Source organism: Rana temporaria, chromosome 2, assembly GCF_905171775.1.
Source record: "Rana temporaria chromosome 2, aRanTem1.1, whole genome shotgun sequence".
NCBI lineage: Eukaryota > Metazoa > Chordata > Amphibia > Anura > Ranidae > Rana > Rana temporaria.
Window position 1 is genome coordinate 147,593,883 of NC_053490.1, and position 27,674 is coordinate 147,621,556.

General features: G+C 41.7%; 1 protein-coding gene across 1 annotated transcript in view; it reads right to left on the reverse strand.

Annotated features, from left to right (window-relative positions):
- Nucleotides 1–7,915: 7,915 nt before the first annotated feature.
- The window catches only part of DNAJC15 (DnaJ heat shock protein family (Hsp40) member C15), a 69,748-nt gene continuing 49,989 nt past the window's right edge, over nucleotides 7,916–27,674 (reverse strand). The window contains exon 6 of the mRNA XM_040341298.1: nucleotides 7,916–8,582. Within this exon, the coding sequence (XP_040197232.1) occupies nucleotides 8,512–8,582 (71 nt within the window). The 3' untranslated portion in view covers nucleotides 7,916–8,511. The remainder of the gene's footprint in view (nucleotides 8,583–27,674) is intronic.

The window sequence follows — 27,674 nt, forward strand, 5'->3', positions numbered from 1 at the left end:
TCATTATATACACCTGGAGTAAAAAATCGAATAACATGGTATTTTTTATGGTATTAAGGTTTGAACTACAGACACAGATTTAACCATTGTGATATATAACATCTTTATAAATAAAACCAAGTTTCATAAAAAAAGACAAAAAAAAAAACACAGAAGTGCAACTTTAAAATATAAAACCTCCAACATAAAACCCCCAACATAGTTTTAGTCATAGTCTGACTAAAATGTAATTTTAATTTTAGTCGTATTTTAATCATCTGAATTGTTTTAGTCCTATTTTAGCCGATTAAAATAGTGTTAAATTTGTCAATGAAAATATTTTAAATTAACACAGACAGCCGAGCCACATTCTGTCCCCTTTCAACAGATGCTGTTGGTTCAACTGGAACCTGCTTTTTTACATTATTGAAAACTGAGTGTGCCTGACTGGGTAGCTATCCCACTGAGTCCATTTTGAACTGTTGATGCATTACTTCAATACAAGTTTTATATTGAAAATATGCACATTTTTGCCTCCACACCTTGCTGCACCCCACCTACACTTGTCATAATCAGCAGGATTTGTCCCTTGCGGTGGGAGTGGGAGGACTGGGCTCCAGTATGGCTCCGCTAGGTTCAGCCCAAGTTTAATTGCTCTAACAATCCTCTGGCAGAGTGGGAGAGGGAGATTGGAGAGTGCTGTGCATATGCAGATGGAGATGGAGCACCCAGAACACAGGTTGGCCACCGTAGAGAAAATTGTTTCACACTAGGAGAGCCTGTTTGGAAGATGAGAGCCTTATCCACGATGCATTGGAGATGCCAAGAAAAAAGAGGAATGTTCACTCAGGGACCAATTAATACCTGGTCTGAAAGCAGACTCGGTCTGGAGAGCCCTGCAGGAGAAATTTAAAGCACAACCCACCACTTCCTTTCACAATGTGCTGGTGGATGCTGTTGCATGGGAACAAGAAGAGGAGGATGCAACAGTAGCAGTCACCAAGAAGTTTGAGCCTGCATACCTCAAAGAGGAGGCCCTGGCACTGCCATGCAAACAACACTGATGAAGCTAGCTTAGGATTTGGCCGCCTTGAAGCAGGAGGTAACCGTCTCTAAAAAGGACTCACCCCAACCCCATAGGGATGAAAATGCATTGCGCAAGGACCCAGAAGAAAACATAAATATTGGCACGTGTGGTCACTATGGACACATATCCAAGAACTGTGGGCGGTATGGACCGAGGAAGCCTTCTAAGCCATTGTTAAACTACTGACTCCCAGGGCAGAGGAGCAACCCCCGGGACAGTTAATCCAAAGTCCCAAAAAGTCTGAAGACATGGTCGCACCAAGCCCAGTGGTGTCCTCCCTAGTCAAAGGGCAAGAGGTCTCATATTTGATTGGCACTGGGTCCAAGGTCACTGTCAGGAAGCTACAGTGATGGTAGAACCCCACAAGAATCTCATAATGCCAGAATGGTTGTTGGGCCCTACCCTATCTAAGGTTCACCACAGAAGTGTGTTGGTAGAGCTTATAAACCTGGGAACAACACCAATCTAGCTGCCCAGGCACGCTGTTTTGGCCAACATATATGCTGTACTTTCCCAATGCATCTCCGAGGTCAAACCAGGGACTGAGACTGTATTTTCCTCCTTGCAGGCAGCCATGGCTTCTTTGCAGAAGTCCCTCTTAGAACAGCTGGACATTACCTTTAACTACTTGCCGACCAGTTGTTATACAGCGGCAGATGGCTCCCCTGTGCAAATCGTCGTAGCTGTACAGCAGCTGCTTCAATGTGAATAGGGGGCACGTGACCAGGGCACATCGCAGGAGCCGATGCGTGAGGTTGGCGACTGCTATGTCCGCCGGCCACCCGCGATTTGCTACTCAGAGAGCCAGAACGGGGATCTGTCAATGTAAACAGACAGATCCCCCATTCTGACAGGGGAGGGGAGAGAGATCTGCTGTTCCTAGTGATCAGGAACAGTGATCTCTCCCTACTCCGTCAGTACACTCCCCCCACAGTTAGAAACACCTCCCCCTTGATCACCGCCTAGTATTAACCCCTTCCCTGCAAGTGACATGTATACAGTAATCAGTGGCAATTTATAGCTCTGATTGCTGTATAAATGTCAATGGTCCTAAAAGAAAAAAGTGTCAAAAGTGTCCGATCCGTTCGCGGGAATGTCGCAGTCCTGCTAAAAATCGCTGATCACCGCCATTACTAGTAAAAAAAAAAAAAAAAAATGCCATAAGTATATCCCTTATTTTGTAGATACTATAACTTTTGCGCAAACCAATCAGTATACGCTAATTGGGATTTTTTTTAATCAAAACTATGTAGAAGACTACATATTGGCCTAAATGGAGAAAGAATTTTTTTTTTTACTTTTTTGGGGGGATATTTATTATAGCATAAAGTAAAAAATATTGTTGTTTTTACCTCCCATCCAGGAGTGGTACCACCAAATTCCCCCAGTGCTGTGCCAAGAGGTGAAGGAGGTGAAGGAGTTACTTTGCAATATGCTACAAGGTGGGGTGATTCAGGAAAGCCACAGTCCATGGGCCGCTCCTGTTTTACTGGTACATAAGAAAGATAGCAGTTCACAGTTCTGTGTGAAATATTGAAAACTTTACACCTGCATCCACAGAGACACCCACCTCCTCGGATTGAGAAATTCCTAAGGGTCCTTGGATAAGCCAAGTTCTTTTCTACCCTGGACCTGGTCAGTGGCTGCTGGCAAGTCCCAGTATGGGACCAAGGTGAGGAGAAGACTGTCTTTATTACACCCCTAGGCTCAATCGTATGCCCTTCGGCCTCAGCAATGGCCCAGCGCCTAATAGAGAGATGTCTTGGGGATTTCAAATTTTGAAACTGTGTGCATTTATCTCAATGATATTATGATCTTCCCCAAGACTTTTGAAGAACTCCGGATTTCTGCCAGTTCTGTTGAGCATAATCATGTAGGGAAACCCACCAATCCCTATGTTAGGAGGGTAAAACATAAAAACAATATAACTGGCAAAAATTGAGACAAGTATAAGACCTATCCCAATCATCCACTCCCTAGAACTCAAGCCCCTACAACAAGAAGAGATGTGAATTTGACTGATAATTTAGCCCTTTCTCACATTCCTCCCCCTGGGGACTCCAAACCTTATAAGGAGAGAATCTTTTCCCCTGCAGTTAATACCACTCCTCCCAGTAATGCTGGGCAGTGGGCACCCTGGTGGTGGTACTGGCATCATCACGGCTCCACTTCCCTTGGTAGCTCGGATGAGGGGTTGCCGGACTGCCTCCAGGTTAACCCAGCACCGACTGGTTCACCTATCTTCATTCTAATTAGGCTGGACCTCACCAGCGTTTTCTCCATTCCAACTTCCAAATACAGTTCCTTCACAAGGGATTTCGATAGATTTGTTAAAGAAGGAGCAACCCCACACCAACACAGCGCTAGAAAAAAATAAAACTCAGGAGGAAAATGAGGAGGACAGCTCACAGAGGAAAAGCAAAAAAAGACAAGGACATAATAGTAGTGGAATAAGTACTATTAGAATTTACAACCTATCCACCCACTCCCTGACAGAGATGGAACACTCCGTTTTGAAGAAAGGCCTTCGTTTTGCACTCTCCACATTGGCCAACAAGTTCAGTCTATGTAAAGATTTTAACAGATTAGTTTGCAATCTGACAGTTAAATGGTATTACATCATTCATCGGGAGAAGGCTTCCCTCCATGAAACTACAGAGGGATGTGTGGAGTCTCCCAACACTGACCCTGTTTTGCATGAGATAGAAAATGATGGGAACAGCTTGAATGTTCTCATGGAATAATGGGATGAGAGTCGCTCTATCACCCAATCCTTTGAGGATCTTTCTAATCCCATTATAGTACATACAATACTAACTTCAAGCCCCAATCCACGTCTTTTTCCGATGCAATCAAAGGGCACTTATGTAGAGACGTTTTATCAGGTGGTTTACTGGGACCATATGAAACTTTGCCAGGAGCGGTCTGGTAGATGTAGATCCAACCTCACAGCTAGTGAAACACAAGCTTTAAAAGCCTTGGAGATCAATTCCAACAATATAGTCCATCAGGCAGACAAAGGGGGCAGCATTGTTGTACATGACAAGGGAGACAAAATGAGGGAGGCCCTTTGGTTCATCTCTGAGGCCGCGTACACACGACCGGTCCAAACCGATGAAAACGGACCGAAGTCCAGTTTCATCGGTCCAAACCGACCGTGTGTACAGCCCATCGGACTTTTGTCCTTCAGACCAAAGTTTTAGAACTTGCTTTAAAATCGAACCGATGGACAGCTGACCATCGGTCAAAACCGATGGTTAGTACACAAAAGCATCGGTTCAAAACCTGTGCATGCTCAGAATCAAGTCGACGCATGCTTGGAAGCATTGAACTTCGTTTTTTTCAGCACGTCGTGTGTTTTACGTCACCGCGTTCTGACCCGATCGGTTTTTGAACTGATGGTGTGTACGCACATCAGTCCATCAGTCTGCTTCAGAGGTGAACCGATGAAAACGGTCCGTCGGACCATTCTCATCGGATGGATCGACCGTGTGTACGCGGCCTGACACGAACACCTATAGGGTCCTTTTGCAAGATCCTCTCCCTTATTTTCAAACTGACCTAAAGTGCTTAGTAGAGAGGGCCTTCAGAGATGGCATTTTAAATAGGAGAAAAATCATTCCTTCTGCCATCACTATGCAACACAATGTATAATTTTATCACCTTGCCAAAGTTTATTTAGTACCCCCCAGGGAGACCCATTGTGGCCAGTACTACATTTTTTAAGCAGCCTGACCTGTAACATCAATTATTATTTATAGCCGATAGCATCACGTCTGTCATATATTAAGGATTTGGGACATGTCATCCACATAGTTTGAAATTATAACTGAGAGGCTGGTTACTCGTGGACATCCCTGAATGTATGTTCCCTGTATATGTCCAGCCCCCCACCAGGTTGGCCTTAGAGCCTTACAGCATTTTCTATGAAAACACTTCAATTTAAACTACAAGCGGGCCCATTTTCTAGTGGATGGGAGTAAGGTTTTCTAAACATATCTTTTTTGGACGATACATTAATCATGTCATCATTTGGAGTAAGATGGTCAAGGAGTTTGAATCCTTTGTCTCCTATTGTAACAACAATTTTCCTAAAATGTACCCATGTCAGAATTCACAATTGAACACATTCTTGTGTATCCGATGGGTACCTTACTGCGAAGGAGAAGTTTGCTATTGTGCAAACGTGGGACCTTTTGGATCCTCAAATTAGATACTTTGACTCCCTTCCAATGGCCTCAATGAGGATCCAGAGATCCAAAATATAATTTATTGGCCAAGTATGTTGATATTGTTATATACCATACTGGTCTGTGATACAGTACTTTTAAATGGTCGGCCCGTTGTCACCCCTTTATTTCTTTCTCTATTTTTTTAGACCATCCTTGGGCTGAGGGATATACTGGGTTAACTGTTAATTGATAGGCGTCAGTGCACAGATACAAAACATTGGCTTTCTGGTTGCCTGTCAAGATTTGACAAATGGACGTACCCCGAAACAGGTTATCCTGGCAACCTGCCTGATTCTCTGGTGTGTCCTAGTCTGAGTGTCCACCACCACAGACTTCTTGGTTCCTCCTATGCCCCCCTTCTGGTGATGTGAATAGGCGAGAAATTCAGCCATGAAACCTACTTAGAAACAATTAAAAGTGCTGAGCCGTTTTTGCTGCCTGCTGCCTGCTGTACATCTCTTTAACTTGGAAGTGTCCTGTGCTTGCCTTGGAGGTTTTCAAAAAGCTTTGTGACCTAGCCATGGTCGAATGGTTGAGGTGAGGGGCCATCTGTAGTTAGTGGTGGAGGAACCTTTCCTGTTGATCACCGTTTCTGATGTTCATCACTAATAGTCACTTCATTATTTGGAGCACCTTTGGATTTTTCACTGATGCACTTTATGGACTTTTCTTTGTGTCATTATCAGAATTTTTATATTTGATCACTTTTGATGTTATTTAAATTTTATGTCTTTGCGCTGCACTTTATTACCATTGATGTGAATCCACCCGCCTCTTTGCTGCGGCCAGTGAGAACGTTCCAATGTGGATCTTATTGTCCTCATCGATAACCCGGTTCCCCAGCATATCCTGCATGCCTGTGCCATGGGGCTGGTCATCAACTGGTAACCACCGTTTATCCTATTTGTTTTTTAACCTGGAATAAACCAAGACTGTTTTAATGGATACACTGCCCTCTTTGCTTTTGATATCACTGCCAGTTAGTCTTTTGTGGTAGTATATCGTGCATATATGACACTCACGTGTCATTTAAAGAGCGCCTGGTTTGTGATGTTCTCATTTGTGTCTCGCCACTATGCCAGTGGTCACTCTGAGGCAGCCCTTCTAAATGACTACCGATATCTGGATCAATTGTGGTGGTGGACTTTTCATCAAAGGTAGTGTCAATCTAGCACCTTACAAGGCGGCCGTTTGTACTCATATGTCTGTGGATGCAACCTTGGGCCCAGGTGAGGGGCAAGCAGAGGACATGTATGACCCCTTGCTATTGGCAGCCCTTGAGCCACTACCTAAAAACAAACCTTTGACAAGTGACTTTGCTAAAAGTCAAGAGAACGAGCACCCTTTGCGGTCTTACCATGGGAAACGGTCTGCAAGATATTTGGACTGTGTTGTTTCAAATTGCTTATTGCTCTGCCTAACTATACTCTGTTGTGTTATCCATGTTACCACGTTGACAGCATCTTTTAAAAAGGGGGGGGGGTGTAGGCAGATGCAGCCTGCTATCTCCACTGCAGAAGTCATGGGGAACAGGGTTTCTCTATGGTTTCCTGAGTCTCTGGGGCAACGATCTGATTGGATGCTGGGTGCCCATGTGACTCTGGTGGCCATCTTAGGTGTGGCAGTTGATTTAAGATCCTGGCCCCTGTGTTTGACATGCTTTATGCAAGTGGACAGTGTAGGAAAAGATACCCACCCAGTCTTGGACAGTGCTAGCGATAAGGAAAGGTTTCTGATGAGGAGGGAAGCTTAGATTCAAATCTCTCTAGATACCTTCCTGTTTGGCACAAGACCACCAGGCTGCTTTCTTTCCCCCCTTAACAGATGATGTTTAGCTGAAACTTGCTTCTTCATGTCATTGGAAACAATGAGTGTGCCTAGCTGGAAAGCTGTCCCAGTGGGTCTATTGTGGACTGTTGCTGCATTACTTTTTTTGTATACAAGTTTTATATATATTGCACCTGAATGTGTGAATTATTGCCTCCAAACCATGCTGTACCCCACCTACATACTGCCCCTCCCCCCGTGCCATCAGTGGTATTATGATGCCTACTACTCAGAATTCTTGCAAGTGTGCTTATAAATATGGGTAAAAGAACAAGGTACAATATAGTTGGTACTACTGGACGGCCTATGACCAGGCTTTCTAAAAGAAAAAAAAATAAGGAAAGAAGGTTTTAAAGCCCAACTGCACCACCAACGTTTTTTGTTTTTGTTTTTTAAAGGTTTAGATAGAATGGGAGCGAGTTATCTATGGGAAATAGTTATTTTTGTTTGTAGCCCAATTGGGAAATGTCCCTGTCCATGTGATGCCTGCACAACAGACAAGGCATGAGGTTGTTACTGGAGTATTGAGGCACAGAGAGCAATAAACATGGTCAGCCTACGAAATTGATGTGTCTGTGTTTCCATTCGAGATATTTCTAACCACTTCCTCTCCTAATAGGAAGTGCAGAGATCTCCCCAACAAGCACACAGTTCTAGCCTATTATTCTATTCTACCCTTTCCCCATGCTATTCAAAATAAAACAATTTGCCTAGAGATTGTGTGCCATCAGCAAGAGAAGGATTGACAAACTTATTTTTTTAAATCAAAACACCACACACAATTAACAAATTAAAATATAATTATGTAGCTTTATTTTGCCACAGTTTTTACGCGTGAGCAATCAATGTATATAATACTTTTTAAAGATATCCAAATACTACAGATTGAGAAAAAATATTTACACCTCAGTCAACAATTTCCTGTGCAATGAGCTGCTTCATACTATAAAAACTGATGCATATCTACCTGGATACCCTTTAGATACATGAGGTTCTTTATATATGGGGTCTGAATCTGCATAAAACTATAGACTAGAGCAATAGTTTTATTTTTCCAAAAAATTACCCAGACAGCACATGCCCAGATTGCTAATGTGTAACACTGAACCATCTGAGTAAATATCTAAAAAACAGCAGAATGAGATGTCCACCATTGACAATGAGAAATCCCAGATGACCCAATTTACACATGTATGAGCAGCTTAAAATCAAACATTTATGAACTATGCAAATACCAAGCAAAAGGCACAAATAAATATTAAAGTCACTTCAAAAAACAAAAGATGAAAAGATGAATTCTAGCAGATGAACAGTGGGGTAGACAAAAGCAATGTGCGATCTTTCCAGGCAGCATGGAATTTTTATACAAATTATTCAGATTTCCTGTTATTGTTTTGTGCTAGATTCCAGGAATTCCTTTGCTTGATTTATTTTCATTGCCATGTAAGGTGAGCCACCTGTAAAGAGAAACACAGGCGATTAAAAGAAGTGGCATGTAAAGAAAAAAAATAAGTAAAAAGTAATCTATTATTCAAAAAAAAAAACACGGAAAAATAGTGTGAACAGGTTTTTAGCCAAAACATTATTATTATTTATTTTTTTGATCGAGTAAATAAAGGTTTTTATTGCAGTCTGTGTACCTATTAGGAAGATTTGCCTCTTATATTTGAGTTGGTGACCATTATTACTTAAAGTAAAAGTGAAGGGAAATGCACTTAATATTTTGCATTTGCCTTCACTTTTAGTTTAAGTAATACTGGTCACCAACTCAAATATAAGAGGCAAATCTTCCCAACAGGTACAGCATGTGCTAGCAGGAACTGTCTAATAGGGGGATTTCCCTTACATTGAAAAAAGATTTACATAATTTAAATTAACACTCATTTATATTTTTTCCTCTAAATGGTGAGAGAGAAGCGTAGAAATATTGTGGTTCATATATGCATGCACACCCCCCTAAATTCCTATGAGCACAGACTCTCTGAAAAGTGGGTTTTGCCCAACTGGTGCTCTAATAAAGGTATTTTCTTATGAAGTAAAAACCACTGTCTAAGACTTTGAAGGAATCAGCCATTTCCAACTCAAAAGCCACATATTTGTTCCAGGCCAGGAAATCTGAACAACGAAGGTTAAAGCAAAGTACTAGCATATGGTATATGAGAAGTGGACTGGCTCACTCACCCTACCATTTATTAGAAAAAAAGTAATGGAATGTTTTTTTTTAACCACTTTCTTACTGAGCGCTTATACCCCCTTCCTGACAAGGCCAATTTTCAGGGCTGTCACACCTTGAATGACGGTCATGCAACACTGTGCCCATATGACATTTATCTCTCTTTTTTTTTTTTGGCTAATGGAGAGTTTTATTTGTTGGTATTTAATCACCACTGTTTTTTTTTTTGCTAAACAAAAAGTAATTTTTCTCCTTCACTGGTGTGCGCTGATGGGGCTGCACTGATAGGCAGTGATCAGTGCAGATCTATCTGTGTACACATTCCCTGTCACACTGTGATAGCCAATAACCGTCAACCATATTCTGTGACAAAGCAATCACAGGATGCACGAGAGGTGTGGTTCCTGGGACGACGTCAATGGACTCCCACCCAGGAGGAGAGAGCAGCGCTGTAGCCGTCTTTTCGGCTATGGAGCAGTTCGGAAGTCTTGCCACAAATATTTTTCTTCATCCTGTGCCCTAGGGTACAAAGTGCATGTAGCACTTTTCCCATTTTTCTAGGTATTGTGCATTCAAAGTTAGCACCCCCACTTTCAACTCTGTAGAACAGTGGTCATCAACCCTGTCCTCAGGGCCCACTAACAGGCCAGGTTTTATGTATTACCTTGGGATGATGCAGACTAGAATACTGCAAATGATATCACCTGTGATGTATTTCAGTTATCTTGTAAACCTGGCCTGTTAGTGGGCACTGAGGACAGGGTTGATGACCACTGCTGTAGAAGATAAATACTTAATGTGCAGTGCTTGACAGTGCTGGTCTTGGGGACCAGGCAATTTCTGGAGATCAATACAGCCAAAACAAGCAGAGGGGTATGTTAATAAGACTCTAAATATTACTAAGCTCAGGCACACTCACAGCAGGTGAGGGGTTTTGCGCCAGCCAGACTGACAAACACACACTAATGAGTTCAGTACATTAGGCACATAACGTAAAAAGCAGTAGCAATTGGGCGTTATGCAGGAGGATAGTTTAAAAGGCCATTACAGCAGATATGTAATTTTCTATAGAATCATCCGATTTTTCTTCTCTGCACCAACGAGAATTATTTAAGCAGGAATCCATACTGCAGGCTGGCTGTAGAGGGTGGACCTGCTGAGACCCTCCCACAAATGATGTGCAGCAAAGGCATGATGTCACCACGAGGCATTTGGTGCACACAAAGTGCATTTATATCCTTAGTGGCCATTTTCATATAAGTGTTATTGTTTAGACTTCAGCTTTAATCTATTTAGCACAGATATGGACTATATTTGTGTTTATCAAGAGATATGAAGAGCTGTAGAGAGAAAAGCCTTTACATTTTGATCAACTTCTATTGGTGATTGCCACAAAATCGGGCGAAAACCTGGATATGTCTCGTTTCAAGCAATGGGAAAATTGCACAGCAAGAAACTGTATGGTCAAAATTGTTCAGTCTGTAGCAGCAAACCTAAAAATAAAGTGGGTGTATTGACAAATAAAAGATTATTAGTATACATTAGTAGTATTAGTATATAGCGCCTACAATTTGTGCAGCGCCTAAAGATATGTATTGGCTCTTCAAAAGAATTTGAAACTTCCTGGATGACAATTACTTTATATTTAGCCCTAGAAGTGATGGATTCGATTTCCTCCATATCTTCCAAAACTGAGCTTCTACGTTACAAAAGTGGTAATCTCATCGGAAAACATAAGCTGTATAAAATAACTCTACAATCACACAATGGTTAATAAAATGCATACATTTACTGTAAAACATTGGGCTGTCTGGGTTCCCTGATTTAACACATTCCTAGCTGAACATTTAAAATTATATGACGAATTGTGCCAAGATATATGCATTTTCTATACAAAAATAATAAATTATTATAAAGGATTTATATAGCACCAACAGTTTGTGCAGTGCTTTACAACTGTAGCGCCCCCTTACTTTCAGTATGGGCACTACGCTAAAGTTAGTGGGGAATGGGAGAGTTATTTTGGTCCCATTCACAATTTTGCTAAATTTGGGCTGCTGTCATTCCAGAACTGTCCTGTAGGTCAGTCTGCGCTCCAGGGGTGTTGGCACCACCCCTGGGCGACAGTTGGCGCTAGAGGGGTTCTGGCGGAGCCGCTTTTCCCCAGCAGCCAATTGGAGGAGTTTTCCATCGCAGGGCATGCTGGGGGAGAGTATATCTGTGGCAGACGCCATCTTTGGTGGTTCCTTCTTCTCCGCGGGTTCCAGGTGCGGCACCCACCTTTAGGGTGTGCGCATCCAACGGACCCTGGCGATGGCCTTCCAGGCCGGGGTCGCATGCTACGCGGAGCACCATGTTCCTGACAGGGGCCCAGTGACTTGCTGGGTCCCAGCTCTATTGAGGAGATCGCAGGCTGTGTGCCGTTCGATTGAGGGTCGGCTTGAGGAGAACCCAGAGGCAGGTTGTCCAACAGGGCTTGAACGAACCATCTGGGATCTGGTGACCGGGATATTGACAGGTACACTTCAACTGTCACCCTGCGACCCTGATCTAATTTACTGGGAGGATTTGCTCAATCCGTTCGGCTCATTCAAGTACTAGGCCTGTTGCAGAGGCCCTAGAGCCATAGGTCTGTTCCTCCCAGCAACCTAAAGTGACGCTTCGGCTGCCAGGCTCGTGGCAGGAGTCTGTCCGGGGGCACTTCACCCACTCTGGCTAGAGTGGCAACAAACTGATACTATTACTACTAAGAGCAGGATTGCTCGGTTCACATCCAGGCCCGATACTGCAAAGTTCTCTCCTACTTCATCAACCTTCTTGCTCTACCTCATGTTGATGTTGGCCATGTTGGGCCTGGAAATAAAGCATTTGAAAACCTTAATTTATTGACTGGACATTCTCTCACTGATCTACTCATCAAACTCACCCCTAGACAACAGTAAGAAGGTAACTTAATATCCCAACAACAACCAGCGGATCCTGAGGAGGTAGCGCTACACAACATACAGTACGTACAGTTACAATATAATTCAATACAGGAGGAATCAGAGGACCCTCTGCTTGTTAGAGCTTACAATCTAGGAGAATACAGCCAAATGGCATTTTAAAGAAATGTACCAAGTGATACTGAAAACCTACTTATCCAGCGATATAACCAATGTCCTGGTAGGTATATATAGCCAGAATTTTTTTTACAAGTCACAGAAGATACGTAAAAATAGAAGAGACGTAGAAGCCAACATATACGTTATAAAATATATATATATATATATATATATATATATATATATATATATATATATATATATGAATTTGGTTTAATGTTTATGCAAAAGCTTTGTGTTTCATGCAGAGCAGAGATTATAAATCGGCTGATGAGTTGCTCCTATGCTCTCTAATTGGGCACTGTGGCCCAAAATTCACAGCGAGTGAGCTGCACCCTAATTACTTGCGAGGTCAATTGCAGATATTATGTGCAGTTTGATGAATCCCAGCATTAAAGCAGTAATATCCCATCTTGGGGAATGGCAGTTAAAATCTCTCCTGACTCAGTTTTCAATGTAATCTGCTCTAAATCCTCGATTTAAAAGAAAAATTCAGTCATCAAGTGTCAGTGTGATCTCAGCTAATTAATGGAAAGAAATATCAGCTTATCTGCAGGCTGCTGAAGTCTTATCACACTGGTTGAGCAGGAGTAAATGTGTTTTTGATAAACAGTCTACAGAGAGCATTATTTATTTTATGTTTAACCCTTATACACAGGTAACAATAATGAAATAATGTTTATGCAAATGTAGACCATGTTACCAAACCACAGTGTGCAAAACATAAGAAATCCAGCCACAAGAATTGCTACAAGTAGAAGACTATATTTACATGCAGCAACACCTCTGTGCTAATGCCGCATACAAACGAGGAGATTAGCAGTGGCCATCCAGTGGATTGTGTGCAGCCAAAACTCTGCAGAAATGGCAAATCTGGACGCACTCTAGTTGGTTTATGGCTTTATATGCTGCATGGAAACCGCGTCAGCACAGTCATTAATTTGTACAGACTACAAATTTGACAGCTGTTGGTCGCACACAGTGGGGTTAATTTATGCAAACTAGAGTGTGCGAAATCTGATGCATGGCAACTAATTTGCTTCTAACTTCAGCTTGTTCAATTGAGCTTTGACAAAAAAAAAAAAAAAAAACAACACACAACCTGGAATCCAATTGGTTTCTATGCAGAGCTGTACCAGACTTTGCACTCTCTAGTTTTAGTAAATCAACCCCAGTGCGTTGTAGCAGCAGCTAGAACCGTGAGCAAGAATCAACTAAATCTTACTGGAAGCTGCTGTGTGAATATAGCTTAACCACTTAAGGACCCATTCACGCCGATATATGTCGGCAGAATGACATGGCTGGGCACAATCCCGTACCTGTACAGGTCTCTTTAAGCCCAGCCGTGGGGTCGGGGGTAGCACTGCCTCCGGCGCGCTCGCGACCCGGTCCGAAGCCCCGTGACCCGATCGCCGCCGATGTCCAGCGATCGGTCACTGGAGCTGAAGAACGGGGAGAGGTGTGTATAAACACACCTTTCCCGTTCTTCGTTGTGGCAGTGTCATTGATCGTCTGTTCCCTGATATAGGGAAAGACGATCAATGACGTCACACGTACAGCCCGCCCCCCTACAGTTAGAAACACATATGAGGTCACACTTAACCCATACAGTGCCCCCTAGTGGTTAACTCCTAAACTGCAATTGTAATTTTCACAGTAAACAGTGCATTTTTATAGCAAAAATGTCCCAAAAATGTGTCAAAATTGTCCGATGTGTCCAATAATGTCGCAGTCCCGAAAAAAAAACAAAAAAATGCTGATCGCCGCCATTGGTAGTAAAAAAATAAAATAAAAAGAAAATGAATAATAAAAATGCAATCAAAAAATCCCCTATTTTGTAAACGCTATAAATTTTGCACAAACCAATCGATAAACACTTATTGCGGTTTTTTTCTTCCAAAAATAGGTAGAAGAATACGTACTGGCCTAAATTGAGGGTAAAAAAAAAAAAAGTTTTTTATATATTTTTGGGGGATATTATAGCAAAAAGTAAAAAATATTGAATTCTTTTAAAAAATTACGCTCTATTTTTGTTTATAGCGCAAAAAAAAAAAAAAATAAAATAAAAAAAACCCCACAGGAGGTGATCAAATACCACCAAAATAAAGCTCTATTTGTGGGGAAAAAAAGGACGCCAATTTTGTTTGGGAGCCACGTCGCACGACCGCGCAATTGTCAGTTAAACCGACGCAGTGCCGAATCGTAAAAAGGGGCAAGGTCCTTAACCTGCATAATGGTCCGGGTCTTAAGTGGTTAAAGGAGTTGTAAAGTCAGAAGTTATCTTAATGCATTCTATGCATTAAGATAAAAAGCCTTCTCTGTGCAGCAGCCCCCCTCATACTTACCAGTGCGCAATGTCTGTCCATCCAAGACTCTCCCTCCTGATTGGCTGAGAAATGGCAGAGGCACCATTGGCTCCTGCTGCTGTTAATGTCAGTCAGCCAGCCAATCAGGAGAGAGAGGGGGTGGGTCCCGGAGATCCCTGTCTGAATGGACACGGAGCTGTGACTCAGCTTGGGTACCCCATAGCAAGCTGCTTGCTGTGGGGGCACTCAACAGGAGGGAGGGGCCCGAGAGGAGGAGGATCCGAGCTGCTCTGTGCAAATCCACTGCTTAGAGCAAGGTACGTATGACATGCATGTTATTTATTTATTTATTTTTTTAAAACCACGAGAATTTACAAATCACTTTAAGTCTCCAGATCTTGTCCCTGGAATAAAGGTTGTACTACCGAGGAAACTGCACAAGATTTTATTATTTTTTAACCACTGAAGACTCGGACCATTTGCCGCTTTAACCGACTATTGCGGGCCGTATGGCGTGGCTCCCAAAAAAAAATTGACGCTGTTTTTTCCCACAAATAGAGCTTTCTTTTGGTGGTATTTAATATATATATATATATATATATATATATATATATATATATATATATATATATATATATATATATATACATACACACACACAATATATATATATATATATATATATATATATATATATATATATTAGTGCTGTCAAGCGATTAAAATTTCTAATCGCGATTAATCGCATTAATGTCATAGTTAACTCACGATTAATCGCGCGATTAAGGAGGTTCACCCTTTAAAACATTTTTTTTTGTTTTCTTATTTATTTTATTTATTTTTATAATATTAAATTGTGTTTTTTTATTTTTTTACATTTTGATCACTTTTATTGCTGTCACAAGGAATGTAAACATCCCTTGTGACAGCAATAGGTGGTGACAGGTCCTCTTTATGGAGGGATCGGGGGTCTAAAAGACCTCCGAGCCCTCCTTTGCACTTCAAAGTATTCAGATCGTCGAAAACGGCGATTCTGAATACTGTGTACTTTTTTAAATCCGGCGCCATTGGCAGCCGAGAAACCCGGAAGTGACGTCATGACGCCGCTTCCGTGGTTTCAATGCGGAGACTGAATCAAAGCCGTTTACGGCTTAGTGTCAGTCTCCGCCTGGACACAGAAGGCGCCGGATGGAGGATCGGGTCTCCCGGTGGGACGGGAGGCCCGGTCAGAGCGGCGAAAGGCGGCGGGGGATGTCCCCTCCCGCTCCTCCGGCATAACAACCGAGCGGCTTTTAGCCGCATCGGTTATGTTTGGATAGCCGATCGCCCGCTCTAAACAACGGTACCGGGATGATGCCTGCGGCTGCAGGCATCATCCCGGTATAACCCCCGAACGCCGCCTCGTTAATCGCGCGATAAAAAAATTGACGGCGTTAACATGGGTTTGTGTTAACGCCGTTAATAACGCGTTTAACTGACAGCACTAATATATATATATATATATATATATATATATATATATATATATATATATATATATATATATATATATATATATATACATATATATACATATATATACATATATATACATATATATATATATATATATATATATACACACACACACACACACACACACACACACACACACACACACAGTACAGACCAAAAGTTTGGACACACCTTATCATTCAAAGAGTTTTCTTTATTTTCATGACTATGACAATTGTAGATTCACACTGAAGGCATCAAAACTATGAATTAACACATGTGGAATTATACATAACAAAAAAGTGTGAAACAACTGAAAATATATTTCATATTCTAGGTTCTTCAAAGTAGCCACCTTTTGCAGCAGACACATCTCTAGAACTGTTAAGAGGAGACTGTGTGAATCAGGCCTTCATGGTAGAATATCTGCTAGGAAACCACTGCTAAAGAAAGGCAACAAGCAGAAGAGACTTGTTTGGGCTAAAGAACACAAGCAATGGACATTAGACCAGTGGAAATCTGTGCTTTGGTCTGATGAGTCCAAACTTGAGATCTTTGGTTCCAACCCGGTGTCTTTGTGCGACGCAGAAAAAGTGAACGGATGGACACTACATGCCTGGTTCCCACCGTGAAGCATGGAGGAGGAGGTGTGATGGTGTGGGGGTGCTTTCCTGGTGACACTGTTAGGGATTTATTCAAAAATGAAGGCATACTGAACCAGCATGGCTACCACAGCATCTTGCAGCGGCATGCTATTCCATCCAGTTTGCGTTTAGTTGGACCATCATTTATTTTTCAACAGGACAATGACCCAAAACACACCTCCAGGCTGTGTAAGGGCTATTTGACCAAGAAGGAGAGTGATGGGGTGCTGCGCCAGGTGACTACCTCTTGAAGCTCATCAATAGAATGCCAAGAGAATGCCAAGCAGTAATCAAAGCAAAAGGTGGCTACTTTGAAAAACCAAGAATATGAAATATATTTTCAGTTGTTTCACACTTTTTTGTTATGTATAATTCCACATGTGTTAATTCATAGTTTTGATGCCTTCAGTGTGAATCTACAATTTTCATAGTCATGAAAATAAAGAAAACTCTTTGAATGAGAAGAAGGCATGTCCAAACTTTTGGTCTGTAAGCTCACTTGATAAGTATTATTGCTGTGCAGACAGGGTACCAAGTGCAAAGCATTTACTTGCATTTCTGGGATATGCATTAAAGTGGTTGTAAACTCTTACATAAACCAAGTAAAGGGACTATCCTTAGGTGATATACAGAGATTAAATAAATCCTCCTACATAAGGTACGTACATGTATATATCTGCAGTTTACTTGTCTCTACATCCATTCAAAGTGTTAAACGGATTGGCTCTGCATAGAAATCAATCAGCTTCCAGGATTTGTTGTCAAAGCTGAAGTTACAAGCCGATTGGCTACCATGCACAGCTGCACCAGATTCTGAGTGCTCCTAGCTTTAGTAAATCTCCCCCATGGTGCTTTTAAATTGAGAAAAGTACACACTATAGACAGATATGCTTTGTTCATATTTTGTGTCTGAAGATTACCAATTTAAAAATGTGGAGAATTGGTAAAGAAATAAAAAAAACGGCGTGCAGTCCCCCCCATGGGGAAGAGGCCCTCGTCTCCATCAACATAGGGACAAGGTGCTGTGGGGTGGGAAGGGACGCTTGCTCGTGCATGCTCGAGGAAGGATCTGGTATGGATTTTGGGGGGGGCGGCGACCGTTTTTCTTTTACATTTTGGCATGGGGGGCCCCTCCCCTACACCAGTTTTGGGGGGGGGGGGTCAGCCGGGAAGCCCATTGACAGCTGATGACTAATCGGTTAAGGGCGCAGTGGCCAGCTTCCCAGCCCCGCTCCTTAACAACTAGCTTTTACTGTGCCCCGATTTGTGTTCGTCAAATGGGCAAAGAGGCGATGTTTGCGCCGAATATTTCCTTGGCCCGAACTGTTCGCCGAACACTAATGAATAACACAGCTCAGGAAAAGGGTGCTGAAAGTCCCAATCAGATAAAAAGTTGAGCGGTCAGAAAATAAAAGGGGGGAACAATTACACTACAGTGCAACACAAGAGATGTTTTACAATTTAACATCTAAAGTGAACACGCAAGAAAAGAAAACATGCAAACACTACTTCTTCCTTAAAAGATGCAAATATGGAAATGCAGTCATGGTTTTAATACCTAGCAAATTGTTGACCAGGAAAATGCATACAGCTAGTTAAAGCAGAGCTCCACCCTATTTTAAACATTTGTTTAATCAAATAGCATACTCTAATGCAGTACAAAACGGAAGTTTTTTTTTCTGTGACAGTACCTTTTATTACAGCATCTGCCACTCGGCTTCCTGTCCCCTCGTATGCGGGTTTTCTACGGGTTTTCATATCCTTCCTGGGAGCTTTTCTCCTTGCTCCCAGGAGTCATTGCGGAGCCTCGCCGCCATCTTTCTACACCCCACACAGTAATGATAGAGTGAGAAGGGGCAAGCGGCAAGCGGACATCTTGTTACACCCACCGGAGTTTTAGATTTCACAGTTATTTTCAACACAAAACGGAGCTTATATGCTTAAATACAGTATCCGTTTTGTGTTTAAAATAACTGTAGTCTAAAACTCCGGTCGGTGTAACAATATGTCCGCTTGCCCCCTTCTCACTATCATTACTGTGCAGGAGTATGGGGTGTAGCAAGATGGCGGCCACGGAACCGAGCATGTGCAGGAACGAGAGGCAGTTCAGCATTCACCAAAACAAGGAAGTAAGTGCTTGTCGGCTTCATGCCCACAAGCAAAATGGAAACGGCTTTCCTGACAAAATAAAAAAGTTATTATTCCAGAAGGAATCACTGTGCGGATGATTAGAAAACGGCAGAGAAGTGAGTAACTCATTTGTTATACTTTCAAAAATATGAAAAAAAAAAAAAAAAAAAAAGAAGAAATGTAAAACTAAATATATGGGGATGATGAAACCCAAAGCAAACGGCTTCAATGAAAATGGTAGTGCAAAATTATCAACAGACACAGGAAACACAACGAGCTGCGTTTATGGTAAAATCTTTTTTTTTTTTATTTATGTAAAAGCCAGGCTTGGCCCTGCGTCAAATTTGGCCACTGATCACATTAAAAAGGACCTATAGGGAGGCTATGGAAACAGGACTAAGCTCAGCGTTTAGAAGAAAAGTTGAAATTCACATATTTGCTTCCTAGACCTCTGGATGTAAAAATTACTTTGACATACTGTTTAAACCAAAAAGGTAACCTCTACTTATAACAAGAAGGTTAGACAGATAAATCCCCTGTAATATTTTTAAATTGCAAAGTGAAACACCACATGCCTCAGTCAGCTTAGCCACACACAGCCTTCACTTAGGCAGGCCATAGATGACGCATTTCAGAGAATCACATCTTTAGCGTCATAACTTCTGCTTATACATTTTACTTAATCTGCTTCATATGAATTATGATGCAATTAACTACACCCTACATACCTGAAAACAATACAGAAATTGCAGCTGCCATATTCCTACCCTCGTAAGGTTTCTTTAAAAAAAGAGACTGTACTCAGGGCAAGCATTACAGATATTCGAATTGAACATGACAATACTCCTAAACAAGTTAAGAAAAGGGATCCTTTTGCCAACTGTCATGTAATCAGTACTGAATAACCATTAAATAAAATGTGCACTTAAGTGATGAAATACGCAACTTAGACCTTTGACTTGTACATCAAAAAACAAGTCATTGGGGGGGAGAAGATCCAAACTACTGGTCCATAAAATAGCTGCAACTTGTCAATGAAAACAGAGTAAAAGCTTGGTGGATTTAAAGATAAGTTTACCTTTCCAAAAAAAAATAAAAAAAATAAAAAAGTGCATTACTTTCTCCTGGAGGAGCCTGGAAAGGACTGCACCCCTGATCAGTGGATCAGGGGTGCAATGTCAGACTTCTGTAGACAAGCCCTGCAGCTTTGTGCCTGTAGCTTTATACAGGCTGTCTGTTTGAAATCTGCAGGGCTTGTGAATGAACTTAGCGTCCTCACAGTACATATAGAACTACAAGCCATCAGCTACCGTGGCCAGAGCCCCACGCGGATGCACTTTTCTTATAAAGAGACAGCGAGTGCGGAGCGAAGATTCCCCACCCACTGTCACACTGAGGGGGGATCCAGGGCACAGGTTTCAGGAGATGGGAAAATTGTGCTCATTCCACCCTAAACAAAAAGGTAGAAAATGTAACATGTTCCAAAAAGTGAATTTTTCTTGCTGTGTATTAAGAGCTGCAAAATTTAGCCTTCTATAAAACTGAAAATATAATGTGGTAGATGAAAGCCTACTGGACTCAGAACTGGCCTTAGATTATTTCTATTTTATTATAATGCTCCACAATTTAAAACCATATATTTGTCCACTCAGACATACTGTCTGGAATATGTATAATATGGTCAATGCCCCACAACAGTGGGATAAGATTCTATACTATACCCACAAATCGTCTATTTGCACAAATGGCAAGAAACAGGCTTTAAAATCCTATGCCCTTGGTAGAAATGGTCCCACACTCTCCACCGTATGGCTCCCTGTTATTTCTGAAAAATGTTAACAATGCAATTCCACTGCAGGGGATTTCCCATAGGTTATTTGGTCATGTACAAAACCTCTCCAAACTTTAGGCCCCTTTCACACATGGGGACCGTTTACTTCATCCGTTTTGACGTGACCGAACTGATGAAACGTACACCAGTTTTTTTCCACATCCATGCAAAAACGGATGAAAAAAACTAAAAAAAAACTAACCGTTTGTCAGTTTACATCCATATTTTGACCGATACACCGTTTTTTAAAACAGAAGAAACAGAGCTTTGATCAGTTTCAAAAGATGGATGATGCGGATGTAAACTGATGATCATCCATACAGTTTTCCATAGAGATGCATTGATGTTCAATTTTCATCTGTCAACAGTCGGATGAAAAAAACTGACAAAAAAAAACAAAAAACGGACAGCATGTGTGAAAGGGACCTAATGGTCAAATGTTTGTTTACTACAATCCTATTCCAAATGACCCAGCTTTCTGCTTACTACATCAGAACATTACCCCCAAAGAGCATACAAGAGATCTGTAATCCCACACTTGATCAATGCTGCATTGATCAAAATGTTGGAAATAGTGTACACCTTCTATAGCCAAGTGGATAACTAAAGTACACAAAATTGAATACATGCAAAATAAATTGGCTGCAGACAGAGCCTCACACGATAGATTTTGTATAACTGAAATACATTTTGCTTCACTTTCAAATACTAATACCTACTACAAGCTGTTGATGCAAATATGATGACCTCCTTTAAGGGTAGCGTATAAGAGAGAGACTCCCTCAGTGTGCTTCCCAACACCGTATTTTCCCACTTTTATTCCAGGCTTTTTGCATCTTAGATTTTTTTTCTCCATTTTCGTTTAGAACCACTCACTCAAATACCTGGCATATGCAAATTAGTTGTAAAACGGTTCCAATTTTCCTTTTATTAAAAATAACTCCCAATTCAACCCGAAACTACTAACCCATCCAAAAATATGATAAAAATGTAAATATAACTTCTTCACAATATAGAAAATTTGGTGTATCCTATAAACCGTTTGTACACATAGCTGAAACCTTTGATCTAGGCATCCCCTGCAATAGAAGCAGACACATTCAAGTACCGTATTTTCCGGCATATAAGAAGACTTTCTAACCCCTTAAAATCTTCCTAAAAGTCGGGGGTCGTCTTATACGACGGTAACCTAACATCTTACCTTACCAGAATCGCGGCCGTAGATTTTTCAAAAGCCAAGCCTCCGACGTCTTCTGTTCCGTGATAGGCGGAAAAAATCAGCTTCCCAGGAGGCACTGTGTTCAGTGTCCGCCTATCACGGAGGGCCTCTCATCCTGTGTTTAGTGTCTGCCTATCACGGAGGCCCTCTCATCCTCGGACGAGAGGGCCTCCGTGATAGGCGAACACTGAACACAGTGCCTCCTGGGAAGCTGAATGTTCCGCCTATCACGGAACAGAAGACGTCGGAGGCGCGGCTTTTGAAAAATCGTACGGCCGCGATTCTGGTAAGGTAAGATGTTAGGTTACACGGCCGCGATTCGCATGGGATAAGGTAAGGGCAAGGTCTGGGCATGTAATGGGGCACAGTCTGGGCATGAAATGGGGCACAGTCTGGGCATGTAATGGGGCACAGTCTGGGCATGTAATGGGGCACAGTCTGGGCATGTAATGGGGCACAGTCTGGGCATGTAATGGGGCACAGTCTGGGCATGTAATGGGGCACAGTCTGGGCATGTAATGGGGCACAGTCTGGGCATGTAATGGGGCACAGTCTGGGCATGTAATGGTGGCATCGTGAGGCGAGGCATGACTAGTAGGAAGGGGGTAGTCTTATACGGTGAGTATATCCCAAAACCAACATTTTGGCTGGAAAATTAGGGGGTCGTCTTATACGCCGAGTCGTCTTATACGCCGGAAAATACGGTACTCTTTAAAAGGGTAGACAGATGCCCATAACGCTCCTTTTCTTTTTGCAGTACAGCGATTGTTCATATGGTGAGGTGATAAAAGCGGCAAACCCTTTCCACTCAGCAGTAGAGAAAAGACATGCTAAGCCAAACCTGGTAGAGATAAAATAAGGCAATTGCAGATTCTGAAGCCCTAGATCCCAAAGCATTTGGTCTCCTACTTAGGAGTCACGGAGTTCACATCTTAAAGTGCAATAGCTCTAGTGATGCTGGAAGGTAAGGAATTTATTAATACTATTTGATAAGTAAATTAAATTGTAAGAATGCTTTACTTGCTCCAGCAACCATTCTTCCTCCAGATTTGGTCAATAAGTATTATAGACACAGGCAGGATAACAGCCCTGTAGAAAAGTGGACAATCATCACTCACTTGAACAGTGACTTTCCCATTTGAAGAGTGTTCCTCGCAGTTGTTGGCACTTATCACCCCCAGAAATGGTTTACAAAGCCTAATTCTCCCAATGCTTGAATGGAATACATTGCTTAGAAAAAGGAGGCCCTGTACAGGAACCCCTAGGCCCATAATACAGTCATTTTATCTCCAAGATAATTTATGGACTATCAAATGAAGGTTTTATTGACTATAGGACAGCACCAGCATAGCATTCGAAATTCACAAGGTTTCTAGCTTGTTTTACCACTGCTGCAAATGGTGAATGGCCCACAAGTTCTAACTATTGGCGAGGGTGAAGTGTCAGCACTCTGTCATAAAATGTAGAGGGTGTTGTAAATCTAACTACGAGCAAAGCAAAAAATACTCTCCCGTTTGACTTTTGAAATACAGCGTAATGTTTTACCATCTGCTATTTTTAAGCTGAGGCAGAAACGAGCATATGGGTGTGCTTTTCTCCAGCAGATGTGGTCTACTTAGAAGTTATAATAATAGTCTTTCTGTAAAATAAATCATTTACATTCAAAACCTTGCTAGTTACAGCATTTGTGCTCTGGTTCTGTAGTCTGTAATTTCCAAACTCTGAATGGAATTAATATTTTATGGCAAGTTTACAGAAGGCAGTCTCACTCAGAAGAGCTTTTATTTCTTGCATGTTACCAAAAATGGAAATGATTGAGCAGACGTCTTACACGTTTTTAGCAGCTACAGTTATAAATGATTAAGCATTGCCTGCTTTACACTAATGTAGACATGAGTAAGCCTGGACAAATGCTATTGGACATGACAAGACTGAAAATCAGGCAAGTCAGTTAAAAAATAGCAGTTATTGCATGCCCATGACATAATGCAATGCAGGTAACTAGTGTAAAAGGGGGCAGATTTCAAACCTGATGAAAGTTTTTGATTGCCATTAACAAGTAGTACAGAAGTTCTGCAGGAATCCAAATTGTGCAATATTTTTTATTTTTTTTTTACTATACAGAGACCCTTTAGAAGCCTGCATACACAGGTGTAAGAATTCCTAATACCCGATGTTAACGGGTTGCAAAGCACAGAATGGTTCAGTATATAAGGTACTCGAAGGGTCACCTTTACTTTTTTGGGGGGTAAAACACCTGCTCTGATACGCCCATTTTCACTCAGGCTTCAAAATTACGCATGCGCATCACTACAGGGTATGTTGGAAGAACCTTGCACTGCAATAATCAATAGTGGGGATTTATTAATAGCAAAGTTCAGTTTCAGCTTCAAGTAGTCTAGCACAGTCAAGAATAATCAAAGACAAATTCTGATTTGCTGCCAACCATGTTTCCTTGGCACTAGCCTATTAACCACTTCAATACCCGCCCATTGTCATTTGACGTCCACAGATGGGATCTCCCATCCTGGGTGGACGTCAAATGATGTCCTGGGCTTTGCGGGTGGATATCTGAATGATGCCTGCAGCTAGAGGTTGAAGTTAGATTTTGAATTGCAACTATTATTCCTACAACGTAATAGGGATTGATATTATGTAATTGTAATAGGTAAAATAATCGCACCCAGGAGGTTCACATCTTCAAAGTTTATTTAGCACACTGTAAAGAGAAAGATATATAGAACATATCTGCCCACGATACACTTACTAGACTTAAAACAGAAGATTACAGTTTATCACAGTAAGGCCCCTTTTACACGGGCGGACTGTTTAGGTCTGCCTGTCAGTTTTTTAGCCGGACCTGAACGGATGCTCCATAGTTTTATGGCGCAATGGATGTCAGCAGTGACATGTTCACTGATATCCGCTCCACTCTGATAAATTCAGATGGATGGAACCCCCATTTTCCCCCTCTGTCTAGCAGATCAGACATGGGACAAGGAGCTGGGGCTAAATAGTCCACAGCCGCTATTTAGCCCCAGCTCCGGGGGGATGGCACATCCATGGCTTCTCCAGCCGTCAATACTACTATATGTATCATTATATTACCCTCAGGTAAGAGTGCTTGGGAAATCTTCTGTTCCCCCTCTTCCAACCATTCCCCCTTGTCCCATCCATGAAAGTAATTTGCACTCATTCTCATTATTATGTTTTATTATAGACAACCTTGCTTTTAATCAATCGCTCCTGATGATTGGGAAAACCCATGAAACACGTAAGAGCTACTTAACGACTTACATGCTATCACATTGCAAAATTATGTCTGAGATTCAATTGTCCACTGTAGTTGCGGCAATATATGGTTATATGTATTTATTTACTATCCTTATCTAGGTTGGAATATATGTGTATACACATGAACCATTAATTTGTTACCCAATGCTATTACATAATTGTATAGTGGTGGCAACTGTAATAGTATCAGGAATCAAACAAATGCATTTTTAATTTTTAGCAGTGTGCTTCATTTAAAGTCCCACCAATCTCCCCCTTTGTCTAAATAGGTGTAAATGCTGGATTGGGGGGGGGGGGGGGGGAATTGGAGGCATAGGTGTGCTGGAGAGGGAAGGTTGGAAGACGAGGTGTGCTGGGAGGGGGTGTAAGAAGGCAGACATATGCTGGAGGAGGAATTAGAGGTAGATGTGTGGTAGGGGGAGGGATGATGCATAGGAGGTAGAGGTGTATTGGGGGAGGTATTGGAGATAGAGGTGTACTGGGAGAGGAGAAACAAAACCACAGAAATTCCTTTCTCAACTTACTAACCAGCCTGCTAAACAACCACATTTTCCTGTCTGATGAGGCCGAGCTGATGGGCTCTGATGAGCACTGGTGAGGCTGCATTGATGGGCACTGGTGAGGAGGCACTGATGGGGCCCCACTGATAGACTGCCATCCTGGGCACTGATAAAGTTGTTAATATTCATGAGATATTTGAGGGCGTGTTTAGGGGCGGGGCAATGTAGGGGTTGGGTGGAGAAACTGGTGGCGAGTAACTTCTAAGGCCTGGCTAGTAGCTCAGGCCTTTAAATTTTGAGCCCTGGATTATATCACACGTCCTTTTCACCAAAAGTCTCAAATGATTGTACCCAACATTCATTCTATGTGAGAATACCTCCCAATATTGAGATGAATAATATATATCTTTCAAAAGGAATGAATGAATCACAGCCGGGAGACTAAGAAAATAATTCAGGGGTGGCTGGGGGAGCGTTTTTATAAACAACAGTACTAAAGGTACCGTTATCAAAAGGATGGGCAACAACTAGCAGGTGCATTTTTAAGAAAGCTTTAACTCTAGGCATCTCTAGTGCACCTATGTATCCAAGCCCAATGTAAAATCAACCATTCTCCATCAATTGAACATACACTGATCAGTCATAACATTAGGACGACCCACCTAGTATTGGGTAGGTCCCACTTTTGCCAACAAAACAGCCCTGACCCCTCACGCATGGTCACAACTAGACCTCTGAAGGTATGCATAGTGCATCTGGCCCCAGGCTGTCAGTAGTAGATGATTTAAAGCACAAGTTACATTTTAAACCCCAATATCGGGTTAAAAGGTTAACATGTTCCCAATCTGCAAACGCTGTCTATCTGCACATTACAGACAGGGTTCATTTTGGCAAACATAGCTGCTAAGCCCCCTCAAACAAAAGGGAGCCAATAAGATTTTTGAGTGTTCAGAGTAGAGCATCTAAATAAGATAAGCTGCAATTTCAAAATATATGTTTTTTTAAGCTATGCTATGTAAATGGGAACATGTAACAAATATAAAGTAGGTGTTCTCAATTTGGCTGAAAAAAAAAAAAAAAAAATGGAAAAACACTTTAACCACTTCAACACTGGGGCCAATTCTGACACTTCTCACATATATGTAAAAATATAAAAAATGTTGCTAGAAGATTCCAAATGCCCACAATTCTATTTTCTTTAATTTTTTTAAGCAAAGGTCCCACAGAATAAAACGGGGAGTGCAATTTTTTGGGTAAAAAAAATATATACTTAGTGAATTTTAATGCACAAAAACACTAATACCCAATTATTTGGTAAAGTATAAAAGGAGGAAGTTACACTGAGTAAATAGATACCAAACGTGTCATTCTTTAAAGTAGTTGTAAACCCATTAACACACACAACCTGCAAGACAAAAGGCATAATGAGTTAGTATGCATCTCATACTAGCTCATTATGAAATAATTACCTTAGATAAAAGCTGTTGCAGCAGTCTCTGTACACCGATGTGACTGGCGACGCATCCCCCGGAGTTATTTCCGGGTTCACGGGCTCCAGCGCTGTGATTGGCTGGAGCCGACTGTCACAGCACAGGCCCTTTATAAACGGAACGATCGAGCCATTTCTTCAGTGCGCATGCGCCGATGAAGTTTGACGCAAGCGCATATGGTAAATATCCCCTAAACTGTGCAGGTTTAGGAGCCATTTACAGTACCTACAAGTAAGCCTTATTATAGGCTAACCTGTAGGTACAAGTGGTGTAACAGGTTTTAGAACTTTAAAATTGTGTGCGCTCGTGGAACAGCATCAAAGTACAGTACATAAAAATCTCTATAGACAATGCTTTAAAAGCC